Here is a 23,190-nt window from a genome sequence, read left to right as displayed (position 1 = left end):
GTCACTGGATTGATGTCAGCTGTAATGGCAGTCTTATCCTCTGTAACTTTCTCAGAGGTAATAGATTTTATCCTGTAACTAGGTAGCACCCCAATCCACACCTAGGCCCTGTGTCAATGCATGACTTTTTCCTGTAAATTAAATTAAACAGCTCTTTATAAGCTTTTCTTTAACTGTAGTTTGAAGCAAGAAACTTCACAATCTTTGTCTTTGAGATCCAACAAAGGAATGACTGAGAACAAAATGGTCACTACTCAAAGTGCTCTTAGTTTTATTTTCACTTAAATAAAATGATAAAGCTATTATGCAGCTGCCAGATGGGATAGGCCGATTGAAAAATTAGTGAAGTATGATTAGTCTGCTCCTTCCTTGTCCCAACCCCAACTGGCTCCATTCTGGCTCGGAGTACAAAAAATATACATGCTTTATTTCCCCCAGAGACTTTAATGGGACTAAATGTAATGAGCCATAAAGGATTTGAATTTTTCAGAAGGCCAGAGCTGAGACTATGGGGAGGGAGATGAGAGGGGGCAGCTGCCCCAGGTGTCAAGCCTAAGGGGTCAGTGTCAGCAGGGATGCTTTTACCTATGAGCAAAAACACACAAAGCTCTGCCCCAATAACTTCCCTCCCAGGTAACATCCAAGGAACAGGATGGAGGGGGAGATGATCCTTGGGCAGACAGAATACAGTGCAAAGCACAGAAAAAGACATCTGCTTCCCTAATCCAGCACCTGCTCTTCTCTTGTTTCCCCCTTCCCTCCTGTCTTCAGGGAGCAGGAATGGGGTGGAAGGGAAGGGGTTAAGCTGGAGTGGATGGCAGATCAAAGAAGAATTCCATTTTTGTCTGCATATTTTCATTTCTAATTTATGATCCCTTATTTTGTATTTGGTGAGGGTCTATGTTCTGTGTGCGTGAAAGAAGTGAAGTGTTCTTCTAGCATGTAGGTTCTGTGTAAGGATCTGTAGAAGTCCAGCTTGTTCTATTTTCCCACTAGAAGGTGTATTAGTGTTTTAAGGCCAGATGGAATATTTGCAGTGTTGCCTTTTCTTACAGGGTTGTTGCTATCTGAGCTCTGGCAGTTAATGCTGCTTTGGTATGCAAAGTTTGCTATATAAGCTCTGAGTGACTTTTTACAGAGTTTTGTGTTACTTCACAAAGTTCCTGGTGGAGGGACTTTGTGTCACTGTTATTAAACTGACGAGAGAATTTGATGTTTTTCCTATGGTGAGTAATAAGTGGAGAAAAATCCATTTCAGCCCAACCAGCCATTTCAGAGATTAACTTCAACCAATGTAATATGAATGTCTTTTTAACTAATAAATTTAGATATTTCTTGGATTTTTTTTGTAATCTATCTCCAGAAATCTTAGATAACAAATTAATCAGATATTGTGATATGATTTCTGAAACTTATTTTTTATATGAAATATACACTCATACATTATGGGGTCAATTTTCAAAGAGTTTAAGATCCTAATTTTTGGAGTTAGGCTACTAAATTGGCACTTTTGAAAATTTAATAGGGGTGAGTGCCTATATTTAGGTTCCTAGTTTCATTATGATTGTAAATTTAGAATCCTAAAAAGTGGGAGGTTATAGGGGTGGAGTTAGGGTGGCGAATCAAAGTTAGGAGTCTAGTACAGATTTTCAGAACTAAGCACCTAATTTAAGAGCCTAAATCTAGATAAATAAATAGCAGGTTGGGGGCAGAAAGAGGGGGGTGCTGCTGCTGCTGCTGGGGGGAGGGGTGGAGGAGAGGTGACTCCTGCTGCTGCGCAGGGGGTTGGGGGCAGAGAGAGGGGAGTGCTGCTATTGCTGGGGAGGGGTGGAGGAGAGGTGACTCCTGCTGCTGGGCAGGGGGTTGGGGGCAGAGAGAGGGGAGTGCTGCTTCTGCTGGGGGAGGGGTGGAGGAGAGGTGACTCCTGCTGCTGGGCAAGGGGTTGGGGGCAGAGAGGGGGCAGAGAGGGGGGAGTGCTGCTACTGCTGGGGAGAGGGGTGGAGGAGAGGTGACTCCTGCTGCTGGACAGGGGACTGGGATCGAGGAGACTACTCCTCCTGGGTATGGGTTTCTAGGGAAGAGGGGGCGTCTGTTGCTGAGCAGAAGTTGGGTGAGAGGGACTGCTGAGCAGGGTGTGAAGAGGAGGAGAGAGGGGGAAGCTGCTAGGCAAGAGATGGGTGATAAGGAGTGGGGACACAGGGGAAGGAGTAGGAGATGCAGGGCACAGAGTGGATTGAAGGAAGGGGGAGTACAGGGGAAGGAATGAGGAGGAAGAGAAAGGGGATGCTGGACAAGATGTGGGGGAAGAGAGAGCGAGTAGGGTGGTGGGCAGGAGTAGGGTGGTGGGCAGGAGGAGAGAGCGAGTAGGGTGGTGGGCAGGAGTAGGGTGGTGGGCAGGAGGAGAGAGCGAGTAGGGTGGTGGGCAGGAGGATGGTGGTGGGCAGGAGGAGAGGGGGAGGAGAGATGTCTTGCTGGAACTGCTGCCACCAGAGGGAAAGCTGTTCCTTTGCCAGGAAAGGTCAGGGCGCTGTGCCGGAGCAGCCGCTGGTAAGTCAGAGTTGGGGAGGGAGGGGTGAATTGATTCTACATATCTGTCCCAGGCACTGGTCCTGGCACTGCCAAGTCCATTTGATTTGATTTACCTAAACCAAACCAAAAAAAAAATCAATTTGCTTGACACATTTATCCATTTGGATCAAAACGTACGCACATCTATAGACTGTAGCACCTTTTTCTATCTTGAGTCTGGTGTCTAGATGAATTATGTCCTTTTGATTTGTGCTGCTTGATCACATCAATGCCAAATGAGCTTTGCAGGGCAGCTTTGTAGAAGCCGCCTTTGTCCGTATTCAATTCTCTCTAATGTAGTATAAGAGGAATCGGTTTGTAAAACTGTGATCTTAAAATTGTATGTGCGCACATGAGCTCTGGTATATCCATCTGCCATTACCGGCTAACAATTACTGTTCGATTGTGGAATTCAGCATTTATCAGCAGCAGCTTAATTAGACAACTCATCAGTTATTTTTGGGGTGTGAGAAGTGAGTAACCAAGCTGAGATTCACAATTAATTTTTACTGAAGAATAAAACCTTGTCATCCTTAATGAGAAAAGAGGTAAATATGGGCTGGAAACACCACAAGAACTACCCCAATACTGCACTGCACCAAAAAGCTCTGCTCTTATTATTAATTACCTCTACACTCCCATTATTAATTCAACCAGTCTAATCTGGAAATTTTCTCTTTACTTGTTTGATTTTTAAATTATTTCCATAACCAAATCTGTATTTTGGTGATACCTAACCAGTGTATCCTGAAAAACACCGCACATGTCAATCTATCTGTAAACAAAAATCGAGGTGCTAACTTTCTAATTTTATTTTAAAAAAAAGTCTTTATAAAATATCCTAACAATGAACTTGGTATCAGAAGTAAAACAGTGCCAGCATTAATCTGATGTCTCTCGTCACGCAATGGGCCTCAGGCATTTTTTAATCGCTGCATCTCAAAAAAAAGATATAGTTGCAATGGAGAAGGTACAGAGAAGGACAACCGCTCCCCCATGAGGAAAGGCTGAAGAGGTTAGGGCTGTTCAGCTTGGAGAAGAGACGGCTGAAGGAGGATATGATAGAGGTCTTTAAGATCATGAGAGGTCAAGAATGAGTAGATGTGAATCGGTTATTTACACTTTCGGATAATAGAAGGACTAGGGGGCACTCCATGAAGTTAGCAAGTAGCACATTTATACTAATCGGAGAAAGTTCTTTTTCACTCAATGCACAATTAAACTCTGGAAATTGTTGCCAGGGGATGTGGTTAGTGCAGTTAGTGTAGCTGGGTTTAAAAAAGGTTTGGAGAAGTCCATTACCTGCTATTAATCAAGTTGACTTAGAAAATAGTCGCTGCTATTACTAGAATCAGTAGCATGGGATAGACTTAGTTTTTGGGTTCTTGCCAGGTACTTGTAGCCTGGATTGACCACTGTTGGAAACAGGATGCTGGGCTTGATGGATTCTTGGTCTGACCCAGTATAACATGTTCTTATGTTCTTACCAGTTCATTGAACAAATTGGGCTTTGTGAGAGTATGGCCAAGTCAACAGTTTGTCAGTTTTGAATAATTCGCTGAGTATTTTTGAGCGGAACAGTTTTTTGATAAGATAAGTACATTGACTTTTGTTTATGAGGATATTTGGAATTTTGAGGAGTTTATTTGAAATAAAAGTTCAATGAACTACTAAATGATAACGAGGAGCAAAGGCCTGAGGCTCATTGCGTGGCGAGAGACATCAGATTAATGTTGGCACGGTTTTGGTTGTGATACCACGTTCATTGTTAGAATATTTTGTAAAGAAAATTTCTAAAAATATTTTTATGGAAATTAGAAAGTTAACACCTCCATTTTTTGTTTATAGGTGTGGTGATACCTAACCTCCTTTGACTATTCTATATTAAACCATATTCATGTCTCTAAAATGTGTAAACAATGGACTAAAGAAAGTCATCACCCTCTTCCAAAATGTTCAACTTTTGTTTCCTTATAACTTGGAAATCAAATGCATTAAAAACAATATTTGGTCCATGTATCCACACATCTTACACCACAAATGCCACAAGAAAAATATATTCCTGAATTCCTTACAAAATGAAGTAGAAACAAAAGCATGGAATAACAGTTTTGGATAGGAGCCCAATATTAAAAAAAAAAAAAAGGCTGAGCTCCTAAATTAGTTTCCTATTTACAACTGAATTTAGGAGCCTAAATATTCAGCTGAAAATCGACATTAGTTTAGGATTGTAAAACCTAGGGATCTAAATGTATGCCTGCTATTCATTTGCTTAGATTTAGGATCCTAAATTAGGTGCCTAGTTCTGAAAACTGCTGCTAAGCTCCTAACTTTTCTTCCCTGCCTTAACTCCACCCCTGTAGCTACCCACTTTTTAGGCTCCTAAATTTAGGATTCTAATGAAACTAGGAGCGTAAATTTAAGCACGAAGCCCTAATACATTTTCAAAAGGGTAAATTTAGAAGCCTAGCTCCAAAGGTTAGGAGCCTAAATGCTTTGAAAATTGACCCCTTAGGGCCCACCTCCCCCTTGTACTTCTGCAGTAATCCTAAATATTTAAAGCTCTGATGTAATCAATCATCTTCAAATTCACACACCATGTGAATTGGACCCACCTGCGTTAAATTGTACAGATTCATATGATGAAAAGATACATTCAGCAGTTCCTATTGGCTCTCTCTGCTGGGCAGTGCATTTCAAAGCAAAGACCCAACCAGGAGCACCAAGGAGATACCAAAAGAATTCCAAGACAGGCACAGGCTGGGGATGAGTATAAAAGAATTGCAAAATTCTTGAAAGCCCTTCAGAGTGTAAATAATACTCTATGCTTAGGGCCAGGGACACAAGAACACTTAGACTCAGTAAAAGGTATAAAGTATTTTTATTAGGCAATATAAGTGTTCTTGGGAGATGCTGGATACTGGGTGCCCTTAGTCTTACAAACTGACCAGCATCTCGTTGGATACAGGAAGTGACCCTTCTTTTATAGATAAACATACAATATTGTGGAAGTTTCTAGACTTACGTGACTGCCCAAAGAATCATTTACAGAGTCACATCATGCTGTTAACATGGCAACCTATCTCTGAACTGCCCTGATTAGTTTTCCCAGGCGTAGCCCATTTGCCCTCACTCTCCAAATAATCCTTTGTTCTGTTAATTATCTTGTCCAGTGAGATTTCAACAGAATAGTGCCTGAAGCTCCCGCCGTTGGTTTCTTCTTTGTGACCCAATGAATAGGCCTCACCTTTCTGGTGCCAGCTTGTCTACCTGTTCAGGGACATTCTGCAAGTCATGCTCAGAAAGTCACTCAGAGTTCATTCAGCCCAGGCAGGCTAAAGAATAGCAGAGGCTTCTGGGGATTTTCCTTCTCCATGTTGGTTTTCTGTTCAGGCATACTTCTCATTTCCCTCTTGTGCCACTTACAAATGGCTAGAGTGGCACACCCAAGTACCAGAGGTGAAGACAGAACAGTGAAAAGTGACTTTGGCAAATGGGCTAAATGTGTAAGCTAACAACTAACCTTGTGTGTGTATTGTTATCCCTCTAGATCCCCCTCAAGTAAATGAGACTCATAGGCAGACATGCACTCATGAATTGACAAATAATAACAGCATAACTAATTTTCATTAGGTAGCCATTCGCTCTATAATTGAGCTATACGGATACCTGCATTATAAAAAGGTCCTAAATTATAATAGCAAGACCACATATGTTATTTTTTCCGAGTCAAATAATTAGACAATAGTGGTGTAACAGGTAAAGATAAGGAGAACAAAGAGAGAATAGAATGAAAATATTATGTTTCTCATATAATACTAAGTATACTATCAGCATATGGACTCATACTGTGTTGTGCATACATCCTGTGGGACAAGTTATAAAAGTATTGCAAAAAATAAGACATGTTCTGGTCATAGACAGAAATGGGCCTAGGTGAACAGAAGTGTCACACTACCAGAGCACATCTGTGAGAGGTTGTGAATAAACTCTAGGTAAAGAAACCAATAGGTAGTGGCAGGTTCAAGATGATTCTTATGAAGTGTAGGTATATGGCACCACCAAGAACCTGACTAGATTAGGCTGTTGCTCCCAACTGGATGACCGAGCAAGGAGCAAAGAGTGATAAGGAGAAAACAAGGGATGAATAAGGAAAACACAAACTAGTGACACCGCAGGCCATGTGGTTAGCTGTTTGGTATTAGTAGGCTACAACTCCCTAGAAACTGACCAGGTTGATTAGTTATGGCTGGGTACTATCCAGCAAGGCCACAGGGGAACTAGGGGATTGAATATGCGGGCAACATCCTTACTAATTTTGGTAGCTGTTTAAATTATTACAAAGCTTGGTTCAAAGACATTGGTGATGGAAAGTGGAGGTGGTGGTTGGGGGTGGGGGGGGGGGGAGGGGGTAGAGAACTGCTTGCCATTGGATTACGTATTGACTCTTACACGCTCATTTATCCAGGATGGTAGAGAATCAATGAGAAAGGCAACAAAATCTGACTTGGATAAGAATTGGCATCCTACAAGTTTCATTCTTATACAGGGATATAATCTTAGCAACACAGATCAGAATTACTGGGCAATCTGGATGTGTCAGTTGGTCGTTCTCTGATATCATCTACTGAGTTCATATATTTTTAAACTACTCATTTGAAATTCCTCTGAAGCAGGGACAGGCATCTTCAGTACATGTCATGAGAGCTGCAAATTTAGCTTGTTTTTTCAGAATAACCATGATATGCAGATGAACGAGAGCTTTTGGATCAAATAAAACCAAATACTTCTGACGAGCACTCATTGTGGCTATTGAGAAAACGATACCTCTTTTCAGCCTTCAAGAATTAGGGTCGCTTACCCCCAGCTTGAACACCTAGAAGTGCTATAAATTCTTTTTGATGGAATAAGAACTAGTTGGATTATCTGGTAGAGAAACAGAAACATGACAACAGAAAAAGACCACATGTCCTTTCTAGTCTGCCCATCCACATTAACTACGCAGCTTTACAACCCCGACCACTCCCTCAGAGATCCTCTGTACTTATCCCATGCTCTCTCATATTCAGATAATGTTTTGGTCTCCACCGCTTCCATGGGGAGGCTGATCTATCCCCCCCTCCCACTCCTCAGTAAAGTCTCGGGGCCTAGGCAAGCCCAGCCAGGGCCTGCCCAGGTTCCTCTAACCCTGCAAAACCAGTCAGGGCCCCGGTCTACCCAGCTGGGCTGAGCCAAGCCCAGCCATGGTTTCCCCTGGGCTTCTCTGCCTCCTCCTACATAGCTTCCCAGGCCCTCTCTTACCCCTTCCATGGTGGGGGAGGGGGGGTGGATGTGTACAGCCCCACCAGAGATGGGTGCCTATGTGTCATTACTTTGGCGCCATCCTCCAGGTGGCCAGCATCATTCTAAAAAGGAAATCGGTGAGGGCAGGAGCAACGGGAGTAACTCTTGCCCCCCCCCCCCCCCCCACAAATAAAAGGGGTAGTTGGGCCGAAGAGGTCTCTGGCCCTGGAAAACTAGGAAAAGGGGGGATTGGAGGGGCCTAAGCAGGCTTGGCCTAAGTCCTAAGGCTTTGGCCAGGAGCGAGAAAAGGGTTGGAAGGCCACAGAGAGGCTTTTTTTTTTTTTTTTTTTTTTTAATCAAAACAAAAATATCTAAAAATTTGGGTTATTTTCTCAAGAGTCCATTTTCGGTTTGTTCCATTTGGAATGAACCAAAAATGGCTTCATTTGTCCCTTTTAACACATTTGTTTTAAATGAATGCACATCCTTAATTGGGACACACACACACACACAATGCAAGGGATCTTATAAACTAACTTTTCTTCTTTGGAAAGTAGGCTACAATGTAATTTCTGTTATATCTACTAATTTAACTCCCAGTCAATCAATCAATTAATCAATCAGTCCTGAATGCTGCACGACACCCAACTTCCTACAACTTCTTTCTAGCACAGCCTTCAGTTTTAATTGGTTTGATAAAATATACACTAGGGATTCAAAGCTCAGGGACTCATTTTGATGTTAATGAGCAACTGAAGCAAAGATATCAGCCAGAGTCATGATTCAGGATGGTCAGCTCTGCTTCCCGAGTGGCAAAATCCATACTGCAATTTGCAAGCATGCTTCCGCATTGCAGGATAGTCACAGCTATAGGCTGCAGAGGCTATAGCAACATCCCCTGGTTTGAAATAAAAGGGGTGCTGGCTTCCGACACGCAGCACCAAGAGAGCAAGACCTCTACTGCAAACCGTGTTCAAGGACTTCTGCCCCAAAACATCAGTGATGCATATAGAAATGTAAAACAAAAGTATGAACCCAGCAAATTAGAGGTCTGTATTCAAAGGGGTTTGTCCAGATAACTTGGGCCCCTACAATCAGATACATTTTTTTCTGGCTAAATCATTGACCAGATAAAATTAACTGGATAAATTAGAGGTTTTCAGGAGTGGAGTTAACTTAGCTGGATAACTTACCCGGATAACTCTGATATTCAGATTTAGCTGAATAGGTTATTTGGCTAAGTCTGGATGTGCCTCAGAACAGGGAAGTTATCCAGAGATAGCTTTAACCTTAACCTAGATAAGTTTAACCTTAACTGAAAATACTGAAAGATATCCCACGCACCAACCCTGGAATTCTGAAATTAGCTGAGCGCTGAGAACTTTCCTAAAGCCACAGCTGAAACCAGAACGCCCAAAATCTGCAGGCTCCTGGTGACGTCCAGCACTGCTGTCAGAACATTATCTGACAGCAATGCTGGACATCATCAGGATTGAATGCTGCTGTCATACGGTACTTCCAGTGGTCTGCGGAGGGTTCCAGTTTGGGTTGTGGGTGGGAGAGTGGGCTTTAGGCATGGGCACAGATACCACAGTTAATTTCAGAATTAGGGGGTGGGGAATCTCCTTAGGCTGAGAGGAAGCTGATGGGAAGCTTGTGGGGATGGGGTTCAGGCACTATGGGCAACATTAGTTTCACTTTTCTGTGTTATCAGATTGGGCCTGCATATTTATTTATTATATATATGTAAAATATGCTTTTTGACACTTCAAAGTGGATGACATTCAGGCACTATAGGTAGTTCTCTATCCCAGAGGACTCATAATCTAATACCTGGATGCATCAAGCCGTCATGTTTTTTTTGCGAGAGAGGGTCCCACTATCTCTGGAGAGTTGCCACGATAGTGGATCCCTCCCCCGAAAAACGTTGTTTTGTCTTGCAACACAACACTGCGGGGCAAAACAAAGCAGCACTGTCCCTTTATGTGCGATCGTGGCCCCTGTGCGATGGTGGCCCCAATCTCACAGGGGCCACCGTCACCTTAAAAGGCCATGTAAAAAAAAAAAAAGGTGGTAAAAATAGAAGAAAAGATGTGCAGGGTTCAAAGCTGACCTCCCTCCTCATCCTCGAGTGGTGGCCCCGACATCCCAAATAGATCAGAGAAATTTGGTGTTCATGTAACCCCTGACCCCCCAACCCCCTAGCCCTGTCAAAATACAATAAAAGTGTCTCCCTCCCACCTCCCTTTCAATACCATTCTGTCCTGGAAAGTTACCCCTCTTCCTCTCACCCTCCCCGATGATAAAGAAATAATCGTTGGGGTATAGGGTCCCCTGAGTTCTCCCCCCTTCTCCCCGGATCACCCAAGTCCTGGAAAACCTCATTGGGTTCTAGTGCAAAACCCACTCCCACTCCCTCGAGCCCAAAACCATGCCTGGACCCTGCCCCTGGGCCCCTCCGATAGATTCTGTAATGGCTTTTAAAATTAGGGGGTGTGGGAGGGAGATTCGGGGGGGGGGGGGGTTCTCCACTAGAACCCAATGAGGTTTTCCAGGGCTTGGGGTTCAGGGGGGAGGGGATACTCCCACCCACCACTTTTTTTTTTTTTGCATGGCCCTTTAAATCTAATGTGGGAGCATCAGGGCCCATGGAAAGGTCTCAGTGCTCCCACATTAGATTCATGTTTTTCAAATAGGTGTTGTTAAATTAACGTGGCTGACACCCTTCTAGTAGGCTGCATTAATTTATTTACATTATATTGCCTATTAATGAGCTGCTTTGCATGGATTTGCAAAATTCATGCATGCAAACCAAATGCAAAGCCGTCCATTATAACAGGGGAGGGAATCTGGACAGGGCTATGTAAAATATCATCTATTTTGCCATAATAGGGCTACCTTGTATGATAAACAGCATACATTGTGTGATATACACTGTTTAACATGTGTTAGAGCCTTACTCATGGCTTGATGTATCTCCTTGTAAGTTTGTACTCGAGGCAACAGAAACGAAAAGTGACTTGTCCAAGGTCACACTGAGTAGCAGTGGGATTTGAACACTGATTTCCCTGGTCTATAGCCCACTGTGCTCACCACTAGCCTACTCCTCCACTTCAGTTACTCCTAAATTTATCCAATTACAGATTCCCTGATAACAATGAGGTCACTAAACCTAACCAAGCATATTCAAATGAAGTCAGTTAAACTTGAAAATTATGTGCGTATCGTTACCCGGAAACTTTAGGCAAGAATACTCAGTGGAAGATTTATTCAACTTAATATCCCCGACAACTTATCTGGCTAACTTAAGCCAGATAAGGTGTCAGTTTGCCGCTTTTCTGGATTTTGTCCTCGTAGTGAATGACTGAGATTTAAGCACTTTACTCTCATGCTAAAACAAAGGTGTGGAACCAAAACATTAACAGAAACATTAAGCAGCATTTAACCGCTCTAGATGAAAGCACATTTTCCAGAGACTGTGGCTAAATGTATATTTTCAGAAGCCTACTTGAGATGTACATCAAATCAGATGTCACATGTACAGATTGACTGAATTAAGTGGATTTTTACTCTCCTAATACCATTAGTTTATTTTCATAATGTGCACAAACTTGACTGCATAAAACTGGAGGCTGTTCTGGAGGGCAATCTGGAGCCACATACAGTATATTGGACGTGTGTGTGTGTACCTTACATTTAAAGGTGCACATGTTGATGGCCTGCCAATAATGTTCCTAACTTTACGCCCCTGTATCACTTCACTGAAATGCACACGGGCACATTTATTCACAAAGCAACCTGATCTTTCAAATTCCATGTTCACTCCTCTCAGCTATGCTCCTGGACCACCCCCAACTTATCCTGCTAAGTTCTAGCCGCTTAACTTATTAGCCAGCTAGAATTTAGTTGGATAAGGGCTGACTGTAGCCGGGTAAGCCATTTAGATGAATAACTATTACATTTATACATTATCTATAACTACAACTACTACAAAATGCTGCAGCAAGACTTTTGATTGGAACCAGGAAATTTGACCACATCACACCCTGCTCTGGCTATTGATACAATACCAATCTATTTCAAAGTATTAGCTTTAATTTTTACACACACAATGATAACCCAGGACTAATTGGCATGATGCTTCCAACATACGCACCACAATGAACCCTAAGGTCCCAAAACAGAGGACTACTAGTACTAACTGTACCTGCAATCTGACCCACTCACCTGAAGCAAATAAGGCCCCAAATCATGCAGTTCACTACCAGAGACAATACGACTGATCCCAGAAAGAAAAACATTCAAACGTGAATTTAAAAAGCTTAAAACCTAGAACTAAGTATCTCTTGAGAATTCCCCAATGACTATGTAAATTACTAAATGGAATCCCAATGCTAACATCATCTGTCACATACTCAATTGAGAAGCTAAAGAACATAACCATAGATTCATATGACCAGCCTACGTGATGCCAAAGTATATATCAAACCACAATATGTATCTTGCCAAAGTATAATACCAAAATGTATATTACCAAAGTATGCATCATACCAAAATGTGTTGCACCAAAGTATGAAATGAACTAAAAGAAAACTGTTATTTTTGTAAACCTGACATCAAAGCATGTAAGGACTGAAAATGATGAATGTTACTTTTGTAAACCGTTGTGATCTTCACTTGGAATGACGGTATATAAAATAACTAACTAACTAAATTATCTGTCTAAATGGTTTTTGAATATGGACCCCCTGAGTTTTAGGACCCTAAATCTAAGCAAATTTTCAGCTAAAAACTTGGTTTGGCTGAAAATAGGCATCTCATTTAGAAGCCTAAATTTAGACTTTCAGATTTTTTTTTATATCAGCCTCATAGATTATATGCCTGTGTATGTTTAACCAGGTTTCTGTGAAACTATGAACATTTTATTTATTTAAAAATAATTCTATACTACTTCACTGATCAACAAGAATACTTAAAGTGGTGAACAAGAAGCCATATGAGGAATAGTCGCATCAGCAATTAAAACTGACAAACCAAAAGAAAAATGAACACCACATGCCAATGATAGCCACAAATTAAATGGTACAATCAAATCAATTCCACAGGATGCTAGACAAAAATCAACCAAAAACAGAGCTTGCCATTTACCCAGTCCAAATATTGCTAACCTCAGGCACTCCCTATACCGCCACAAACCTGCCACCCAACCCAATCTCACCTTAGTCATCCCTCCATCAGAAAGTGTGCTGCACATTGATCCAAGCACCCAACTTCCACCATCAATTCCCATAATTATTGGCAATGGCAAATGTTCCCCACACTCAACCTACACAAATCTCTTCTCTGTCTACCAAGAGTCACCCAAAACCAGAAATAGACATCCCCCCAGAATTATTAAAATACTGATCCTAAATACCCAATCAATTCACAATACGATAAACCTCCTGCATGGATGATCCTGCTGAGATCCTAAGCCTCACATAAACATGGACACAAAGACACCAAGTGCCCTCCCCCCCCCCCCCCCCCAGTTTAATCAAATCTGCCCCTAAGGTTATATCTTTGCCAATTCCCCTCACAAAAATAGAAAAGGGGGAGGGATAACCTAAATCTTGAGGTCTTCACTAGCCCTTTCACCCCTGGCTATCAGGATGAATTCACCGAGAGTATTTTATTTGTTTATTATTTGCTGTATTTTAAGTAACATAGCTATTTTATTTGTTATTTGTATTGTCAATTTATTTTGTTTGTTTTAGATTATTTTATTATTTATAGTTGTTTGATGTTACATTATTTTAAGATATTATGTATAAACCACCTAGACCATTGAATAGTGTGGTTTATAAATTTTAAATTAAATTACCAATGCAAGAACATGAAAGAATTAAAGCCACCTTACTATAAGCAGACACCAATCCAAAATGTGGAATCCTTTTAATATACTGCCAACATCAGGCTCCATATGATCTTACACCTAATATCAGGGACCATCCTGGAGCACCCCAGGACCCTAATCCTAGGAAACTTTAACATAAATGTTGATGAACTATATCTTGACCTCCAGCATGAAGTTGTCTTCATGCTGGAGTCTCCTTGGAAACTCTCAACCTTACCCAGCTGGTCACAAAGCCAACCCATACAGCAGGCTACATCCTTGATCTACACAATTCCTAAAGAAGCATGCAATAGAGAACATGCCACATGCCTAGAATAGGCTTCCTGAGTTGGTATATCATGCTCCCGCTCTGGCTATAGTCAAATTCAATTTACAAACTCACCTTCTAAAAGCTGCATTTAAAGCCTAACGACTTCTCTACAATAAATAAACTTCTTGCAGATTCTTGTTTGCATGTTTGTTTGTCTTGACTAGATTGTAAGCGCCATGGAGCAGGGATGATCTCTTACGTGTGCCTGCATAGTGCTGCACTTTAAAAATGATAAATAATAGTAGTAGAAGTAGGAGTACATAAACTTTCCAGGACCGATCGTCACCTAATATGCTTTGATAGATATTCACTCACATCTAAGTAAAGCAAACCATTAGAAAACCACAAAATGATCCACCTAACATCACGCCTCAATCCAGCAACTCTTTTACACACTCTCTCAAGAGCTCTGTGGAAGGCTCCTCTCATTCACCACATCATACGACCTAGTGGACAACCAGAATTCGAACCTGAGATCTGCCGCAGGTAAGATTGCCCCATGGAAAACTAGAAGCATCAAAAACTTGAAACCAACCCTAATCTAAAAGAACTGAAGAAAACCAGTAGAAAGCTGAAATAAAAATGGCAAAAATGAAAGTCTCAGTCCAATAGCAATGAATGCAGATAGTTTCAATTTACCACTAAGCCATTATTGAAGTAAAGAGAGGCTACGACACAGAAATCATCATTCAAGCAGAAAATTCACCTAGGAGTACTATATAGATCATCAAATACTCCAGGGATCCCCTTACTCTCAACAGACTCTCTCTGTAGCAAACTAGCCACGTTTTTCACAGACAAAATCATGCACATCCAATCTGATCTGGACAAAATGCCAAGAAGTCCACCCCCAGCATGACACAGCCCTCCACCACAATCTCTGTATTCTTTCTGCCCACATCTAGAAGATGTTGATACTGTGCTCACCTCCCTCAAATCTAGCATCTGCCAGGAGAACCTCTGCCCTTCCTGGTTGATCAAGCAAGCCTATTAATTTATATCCAGTTACTATCAACTCATTTCTAGCACAAGCCAACCTACCACCCTCTATAAAAAGAGCAACAGTAAGACCTACATTGAAGAAACCCAACAACCTTAACTAACAGCACCTGGATTCAAACTTCCCTTTTCTTAGCAAGATCATCAAAAGGGCAATGCTACTGCAACTATCCAATTATCTGTCCACTACAAATGCCTTGGACCATTACCAATCTGCCTCCAATCACACTTCAGCACCAAAACTACACTAAAAAACTTCAGTTCTGTTACGATTGCAGACAACCTGCTTTACTAATATTCCTTGACCTGTCCACCGTTTTTAACACAATTGACCACAATCGCCTCATCAGACAATTAAAAGACCTGCAGGTCCAGGACTAGCCTGGCTTACTTCCTGCTTGAGTGACTGTAGCCAATATGTTTCCTTGGAAGCAGCTCATTCATAACATCACCCCCCTCTCTTAAAGAGTCCTTTAGGATTGTGCCCTATTATCTACATTACATGTATTGCTTCAATGCAATAATCATGCTAGGATTTGCTGAGCTATGCACACACAGCCTCAAAGGCCTGCTTAATCATTGTTAGTGGTCCTCTTGAAAACCGAGCAGATCAAGGGGTCCACCCAACTATGTCCAACTGCTGACTCTATTAAAAGCTCTCCTCCCATTTGCATTCAGTGGAGAGTTAAATTTCGGAAGATCTGTTAACAGACTTCTGCCCCAGAAACCCACCAAAGAAGGGTATCCAGGTTCTGCCTTGCTGCTGAGTGTAAAGAAGTTCCTCCTTGTGTCTTAACACACAAACAGGGCAGTTTTCATACTTGCCCATAAGTAGCAAATCTGCTGGTTTGTTCTTCTTTTTTTTTTTAATTGGCCAAGGCAGAGGGGAATTAACTCACAATCCTGGATGATCTGATCCAAGTGATCTTGTAGCCACAGGGACCCTTCGTAGCCCCATGGGAGAAATAAAGGGGATCTGGTACACTAATCTACTCCATGTGGCGGAGAAACTCCCCATCACTGGAAATCAGTGGAGCAACAGAACCTCAATTGCACCTGAGCCAAATGCCCTTGAAGCACTGCTACCAGGAAGAAAACTGAAATAGACCCCCCCCCCCTCCCCCAAATGCATTTGTTTCAGGACCAGGGCAGGAGGCTGAATGGTTTTCCCCTGTTGGGAGTCTCCACGATTACCCCTGCAGGACAAGGCCATACTCCTTCCCTCTCCTGCTCAACAACTATGACTATCGCTCCTTCCTCGGACTTACCCCCAGCGGGAAGTGGCTCTGCTGCTCTTTTGCTGCCTTCCCACAGGTAACTGATTACCTGATCACCAAACTTGCTGTCCACAGCTTGCAACCCCCATCAACAAACAAACCCCACAGAGTTCACCACTCGCTTCCTCCAGAGTCTTTGCCAAGCTGCATCCCATGGTCACTTTCCCTCGATCACACGAAAAAAAGCCTCTCCCTCATTGCCCCAAGGTTCTCCAGCTCAACCAGAACCTAATAAATCTTTCCTACTTGCCCGGCCACTCTGCACCACCTGAGCCTCACCAAAGCTCCTGCTTCAGACTTCTCTTCACTTCTTTTTATTTTTTTTTTTTTTTAATAGAGGCAACAGGATGGAGGGAAGGGGTCCAGACCACTGTGATTCCCCCTGCCCCCAAAACCAAGCCCTGCTCTAACGACCTCGAGAGCTGTCTAAGTGAAGTAAATAAGGTTCTGACCTATGCTCACTTGAAGGAGGGAACCTAGGCTTCCCCTCCAGGAGCCCCGTGAGCACAGAGTGCCACTCAAATGAGCGAGGGAGCCTAGACTTTCACCTCAAAGAGTCCAAGCGCTCGAGAGCTCTGCTCCACTGGAGGAGGGAGCTGAGGCTTTCACTCCAGGAGCCCCCAACTGCACCAGAAGTCTGCTCCACTGAGGGAGATAACCTAGGCTGTCACTTCAGCAGCTATGTGAAAGAGCACAAACTAATATAGGGCCACTCTCTAGTGAGGAAGAAACCAGCTGTCTACCTCAGGAGCAGCCCCTTAACCTTACATTCCCGTTCACACAGCCTCACCAGGCCACAGTACACAGCACAGGATGCTTGTCTATCATCTGCTGGAGACGGAGAATACCGGCAAGCTGGTGTCAGCAGGCATGCGTAGAATGAGTGACATCAGTGAGCCTGTTGATCTCTGTCTCCATCTGCTGGTTGGCATGCATAACCCGTTCGTCTGGACCGGGCTGACTGGATGAATAGGAAATGGAAAATTTCCCATGTCATACCAACTAATGTCATCCCTAATATGCAGACACGTTTTAACAAAAATTAAAGCACAGAAAGATGCAACAGGCATATGTCAGAGGTGTCAGCAAGGATTTATCTTAAATAAATAAATAAAACAAAAAGTAAAACAAAACCAGCAATATATATGTCACAGCTAAGCATAACAGATGTATGAACCCTGCACCCTGGGAAAAAAAATGCTTTAGGCTCCGCAGTCTACTCTGGAAGCAGAGCAATGGCTCCCAAATACAGGGTATTGTACCAATAATGTGTGTGTGTGTGTGTGTGCACGCGTGTCAAGAAAAAGCAGCCACTGATTTAAAGAAACATTTTATCAATGCTCCAGAACTGAGGGGTTGATACTCAGTCCCACTGAGCCCTTCCCCCAGTGTTTCTAAGAAATCAATTTAAGGATGGGGAGGAGAAAAGGAATTAAAATGCCAGCAAAAGAGAAGGGGTTTTTTTTTTTTTGGGGGGGGGGGGGGGAGGGGCGGGAGACACAAGCAAACACAAACTGGGATGCTCAATAAATCCACATTGATAACAATGAATGTCAAAGTTAACTTTACAGAGTGTCTTTCCCGAGGACAGGAGGCTCAGTGCTTCTCCTTCCATTTAACTTCATCAGGGTAATAAAGCCTTTCCCCCTCACCAGCTGACCCCCTGCATTCTTGCAGAATGCAATCAAATTGTTAGATACAGTCCAGGCAGTATATAAAACACTTAAGAGGAAGCACAGTTGGAAGAAGGAAACAATACATGCTTTCGTTGTCATGCAAAGACAGATCGCTGTAACAAAAAAAAAAAATTGCCTTTTCTTTCTGACAGCCTTGTGATATTGAATTGCCTCCTCCTTTTAGATGTAAGACTTTAATGTTTGAGTTATTCAGATGTGAATGGAAGGTTTTGCTGGAAGGGTGACAGCTTTAAAAAATCTGATTTAAATATCTCCAAAGCCACTTTTCGGTTGGTTTGTTTTGTTTTGTTTTTTTTGATCGATGGTTCTCCCGACGCTGGCTCCACTGATCAGAGGACAGAGCTCCTACTCCTGTGCGAAGCAAAAGCCCTTAGACTAAAGCGGCAACATCTTAGGGATGGCAGCAGCGCTGCTTTTCAGCTGGGCGGTCTCACCAGCACGGGAGCCACACTGGGCTGTTTTCATAACCTTATACGAGGCAGATGGGTAGTTTTCAAAGTTGCAAAAAGGAAGATGATATATATCTATAATCTATATCGATCGATCTATCTATAGACAGATAGATAATTTGTTTACAACCAGGCAATTTTATAAGAATATCGATATATCAATAATTCTAATGGGGAGTAATTCCAAAAATAGACTATAACCTTGTTCAGTAAGCAGCTGAATCAATATGAAATGATCATTTTAACATATAATATAATTATGCATTGAAGTACTTGTAACCAGCTGGGACAAGCGATAAGGATAAACAGCTCCATTTTCACTGTAAGAGTTTTTCCCATCTTAGTATTAGCCTCTTTTGAGTAATTGAATTATTGCTATTTTTTTTTTTTTAAACTTACTCAAATCCAAGTTTTCTTACACTAACCAGAAAAGACTTTGTGTGTAGTACTAAGAAGGATACGTACCTGAAAAGTATAAAAGCGGGTCCCATTGGGAGGATGCACCTTAGGGGACCCAGAAACCGTGTTCATATCCGAGAAGATCATTTTTGATCCCAGAGACCGCACAAATCCACCACCAGGATTAAAGACACAGACAGAATAAGGGAGCTAAGATGCTCGAGAAATCCCTTCACACATTTCGGGAGGGAATGAGACCTGCCCCGTCCAGTCAGACGCAACCTTTTGAATTCCCCCCACACTCCTGTGTCTGTGTGCTCGAGGGCTAAACTGGGCAGGTCATCAGTAACTGACCTCTAGCTCAGGCGATCCTTTTACAGCACGGATAGCGAATAAATGAAAAAAAAATCGAGGAGGAGGAAAAAAAAAAAGAATACAGGCATGATCCCACAGCAAGCGAAGCTCTTGCAAGAAATCTGGCAATGCTCTGGACCTGCCCATCTGTTCTCCGTGATAATCACCTCCCTCCACCACAGTCTAGCAAAGTGATTATATACTAAGCAGCTCGGCCAACCAATAACACAAGCGTCTCATTTCAAGCAGGCAGGCATGCAACAGCGTAATAGGGAAGACCTCTTCTGACTAACCTGAAGCGCCTCTCTGCTGGCTTTCAGAATTGGATTATTTTTAACATCTGGCTCCAGGATTGCCATCTCCTCTCTACTGACAGTGTCTACCATTAATGTATTCATTGCAAAAAAAAAAAAGGGGGGCTCTGCATGTTCCTTACTTGCTTTCCGTGGCTTGATTGCGATATTACATGTGCTATTTTTATTTTGCTGCTGCCACGCTGCATAAATCTGTTCAGGATTTCTGGAGCAAAAGCACATAAATTAAATCAGCTTGTAGTTAGCTTGACTCTGAGCACAGTGGTTTGTTTTTTTTTTTTTAATGTACCATTCTTAAAACCACCCATCCATATATAAGTATTTGGCTAACAATTTATATAAATGGCTTCATATTAAGACCTATTATGACAGAAGGGACCCAAGCAACATGCTAATAATTTTTGTAGCCTTATAAACTATGCTGAATAAATCTTAAGCAACACAGGAGAAAATTAGTTATCACAACTATTAAAAATGATTATAATGAGCAAAAGTTTGATCTTAGCAAGACTGGGTAGAAATGTATACTATACTTTTTTCTACAGCAAGAATCATCTGCATTTTTCCTTCTGAAAACAAATCTAAGTAGTCAGGTGAATGCCCTTGATTAAACAAGAGCAAGCTAGTAGAGCAAGCTAGTACCCTACAGCCAACTGGAGATAAGTCACTGCCCTTTCTTGAAAGCAATGTTGAATTAATGGAATGTCAAGGAGCAGGTTTTTACACACAACATAGTCAACCCAGTAAATTGTAATGTGCATTAGATAACAGGGTCAGAGCATCAAGGAAGTCTAACTTTTCAGTTTGTTAAGAGTGACCCGGCTACGCTACCGTCTGCATCGCTGCAGAATATTTACGCTTTGAACTTTGGACTCTCCCTCAGTACCAGCAAAGGGGAAATGGACTGCAGGTGGCCGAGCTGGTTAGCCACCTTCGCCGAGCAGCAGTAGCAGAGCATGGCCACTTTGATCTTGGGGGAACGGCGGCTTTGGCTGCTGCGGATCCTCTTGGCTCCCTCCTAATCTGCAGAATCCCCGGGTCCCTCCTTTTCCTCTGTGTGGTGGGTGGGCTCACGGCCCCTTTCCTGGTGTGCGCCAGGTTCAGAAGCTCAAGCATGGGGGCCAGGCTCAGGATGCCCCCTTATACGGGGCTCCCTCTCTCTCTCTCTCTTTTACAGGAGCCTTCAAGGATCTCTTTCTTCTCGGATGTTGATCTGAGGGACTCCAGGTGCCTCGCTGTCCTAATTTTTAGAATTATATGGAACTCATGAGGGACAAGTATTTTGTGTAATGCACTCCCCCCCCCCCCCCCCTCCATCTTTCATTAGGATTTCACAGGTAATGGAACAAGGGCAACACTGACAAGTAAGAGTGATGTGAAATTACTTGTCTTAATTCTGCTAACCCCTCTGACTTTGGAGAAATACAATTAAAGAAAATTAAACTTTAAATTGCTCCTCTGCTTAGAATTCTATTAAAAAAAAACCAAAAAAAACCTCCCAACAAAGCTATTTTGACCTCCAAGGGCAGCCATAATAAATCATTAAATTTCACTCCTATTAAGATCGTTAAACAGTTGTATAGCCTAAGAAGAATCCCACCATATTTTCATGGCTATTCAGGAAGGCATACTCTGATGCGCACTGATACATACCCTAACACACACTAAATACCATTATTTTATGCAGAACTAGTACCTGATCCTGTAACACCAATGATACCTATTATATATCTTCCAATTATCATTACAACTTTGAATTGTTTTATTTGTACTTAATACTTAATATTTTATGTTGTTTAAATTTTGTGTACTTTTATGCATCTAGCACTTTTTTTGTATGATATGTATTGTAATAGAAATTTGAACTTGGATTAGATACTTTTATACAAATGTTGTAAACCGTTATGATGGAACCCACCGAATGACAGTATATAAAAATTTGTAACTAAATAAAAAAATAAATATGAATTTGATGAATGCAGGTCTTCGAATTATCCTAAGTAGACAGGCATTTATAGAAACATAGAAACATAGAAATGACAGCAGAAGAAGACCAAACGGCCCATCCAGTCTGCCCAGCAAGCTATGCACTTTTTTTTTTCCTCTTACTTGTTACGCTTGGCTCTTAGTACCTTTTAGTTCTATTTCCCTTCCACCCCATCATTAATGTAGAGAGCAGTGTTGGAACTGCATCTAATTGAATATGTAGCTTAGTTAGGGGTAGTAACCGCCTCAATAAGCAAGCTACACCCATGCTTTTGTTTACTCGACTATGTAATTCAGTCCTTGTTGGTTGTTGTCTATATATAGATCCTCTTTTCTACATTGCCCCTGCCGTTGAAGCAGAGAGCTATGCTGGATATGCGTTGAAAGTGAAGTATCAGACTTTTTCCCCTGCCGTTGAAGCAGGGAGCTATGCTGGCTATGCTTTGAAAGTGAAGTATCAGACTTTCTCCCCTGCCGTTGAAGCAGGGAGCTATGCTGGCTATGCATTGAAAGTGAAGTAACAGACTTTCTCCCTGCTGTTGAAGCAGAGAGCTATGCTGGCTGTGCGTTGAAAGTGAAGTATCAGACTTTCTCCCCTGACTTTCTTTTTTTTGCTTAACTCTTTATCACATTTAATTCACTATCAAATATTTGCAAAATGAAAACACAATTAAACAATAATACAATTCAGAAAGAATAAGAACCCCCCCAGATTTCAACCAACAAATGCAGTGTTTTTCATTGTCTTCTAATGTCCTTGGTTCTTTCCAATCTGAGTTTAGATTCCTTGTTGTCCATGCCAGACCAGTTCAAACAAGTGGGTTATGTCCCCCTTGCCAGCAAATGGAGAGAGAGAAAAAAGTTCAAAAGTGACATCACTCCCCCTATAGGGGTCTGGTGCTGTCGTCACCTGTTCAATATTTCTCTCTCTCCACCAGATGGTGCAGATGTGTGGACTGGCTGCTCCCAGGAAGACTTTTTAGGCCTGATCTCTTTTGGAGCATAGGCTGCTCCTGTGAAGGCTTTAGGCTCAAGTTTCCGGTGGAATGAAGGCAAGTCTTGGGGCACTCTGGGTGGTGGCCTTGGTGGGACTGATTTTCCCTTCCATCTTTGCGAACTGACTCACTTGGGGTTCGGAGTTCCCACACAGAAGGGTCAAGCACTGGGTGACTTTTTTCCCTTGGTGAGTCCAGCAACAGGAGCTACTGACAGCACACAGTCCCTGTATTTTGGGGGGAGCAACAGGGAGGCAGTAGTTAAAAAAAAAAAAAAAAAAAAAAAAAGATGTGCAGCACAGCCTTTTCCATAACTAACACCCAGTCTGCTGTGGTGCTGTGCTGGATTTGGACTTGGTCAGGGGGTCTGAGATGATGGCTCTCTCCCTTCTTTTGCTGGCTTCCAGTATGGCTGCTAAAAAGAGGAGGCACAGTGTCACAGGTAAGTCATTGTGGTTCAGTGTGTCAGTAGTTGCATTCTGTTGACCTGTGAGTGGGCAGGTACCAGGCGGGCATGTGTGAACTGCAGCTGGTCAGCATTTTGCAAAGATCCCTGGCCTCTATGGTGGAAAGAAAGCAGCACTATAGTGCACATGGAAGAGGGCCTGATTAGTAGACATTTTATCGCTGCTTCAAGCCAAAAATAAATAATAAATTAAGCAT

At 42.3% G+C, this 23,190-nt stretch overlaps 1 protein-coding gene across 4 annotated transcripts in view; it reads right to left on the bottom strand.

Moving 5' to 3' along the window:
- The window catches only part of PPFIA2 (PTPRF interacting protein alpha 2), a 440,428-nt gene extending 421,161 nt beyond the window's left edge, over positions 1–19,267 (bottom strand). For all 4 annotated transcript variants that reach the window (XR_003856007.1, XM_029597099.1, XM_029597100.1 and 1 more), the window contains exon 1: positions 18,945–19,267. Coding sequence is in view for 3 of the 4 variants with exons in the window: in XM_029597099.1 (XP_029452959.1) it covers positions 18,945–19,025 (81 nt within the window). In the remaining variant the exon portion in view is untranslated. The remainder of the gene's footprint in view (positions 1–18,944) is intronic.
- Positions 19,268–23,190: the final 3,923 nt, after the last annotated feature.

Source organism: Rhinatrema bivittatum, chromosome 4 (assembly GCF_901001135.1).
Source record: "Rhinatrema bivittatum chromosome 4, aRhiBiv1.1, whole genome shotgun sequence".
In the NCBI taxonomy this organism is placed as follows: Eukaryota; Metazoa; Chordata; class Amphibia; order Gymnophiona; family Rhinatrematidae; genus Rhinatrema; species Rhinatrema bivittatum.
Note: the sequence above shows the minus strand (reverse complement) of the source record. Positions and strands in the feature narration are given on the sequence as shown.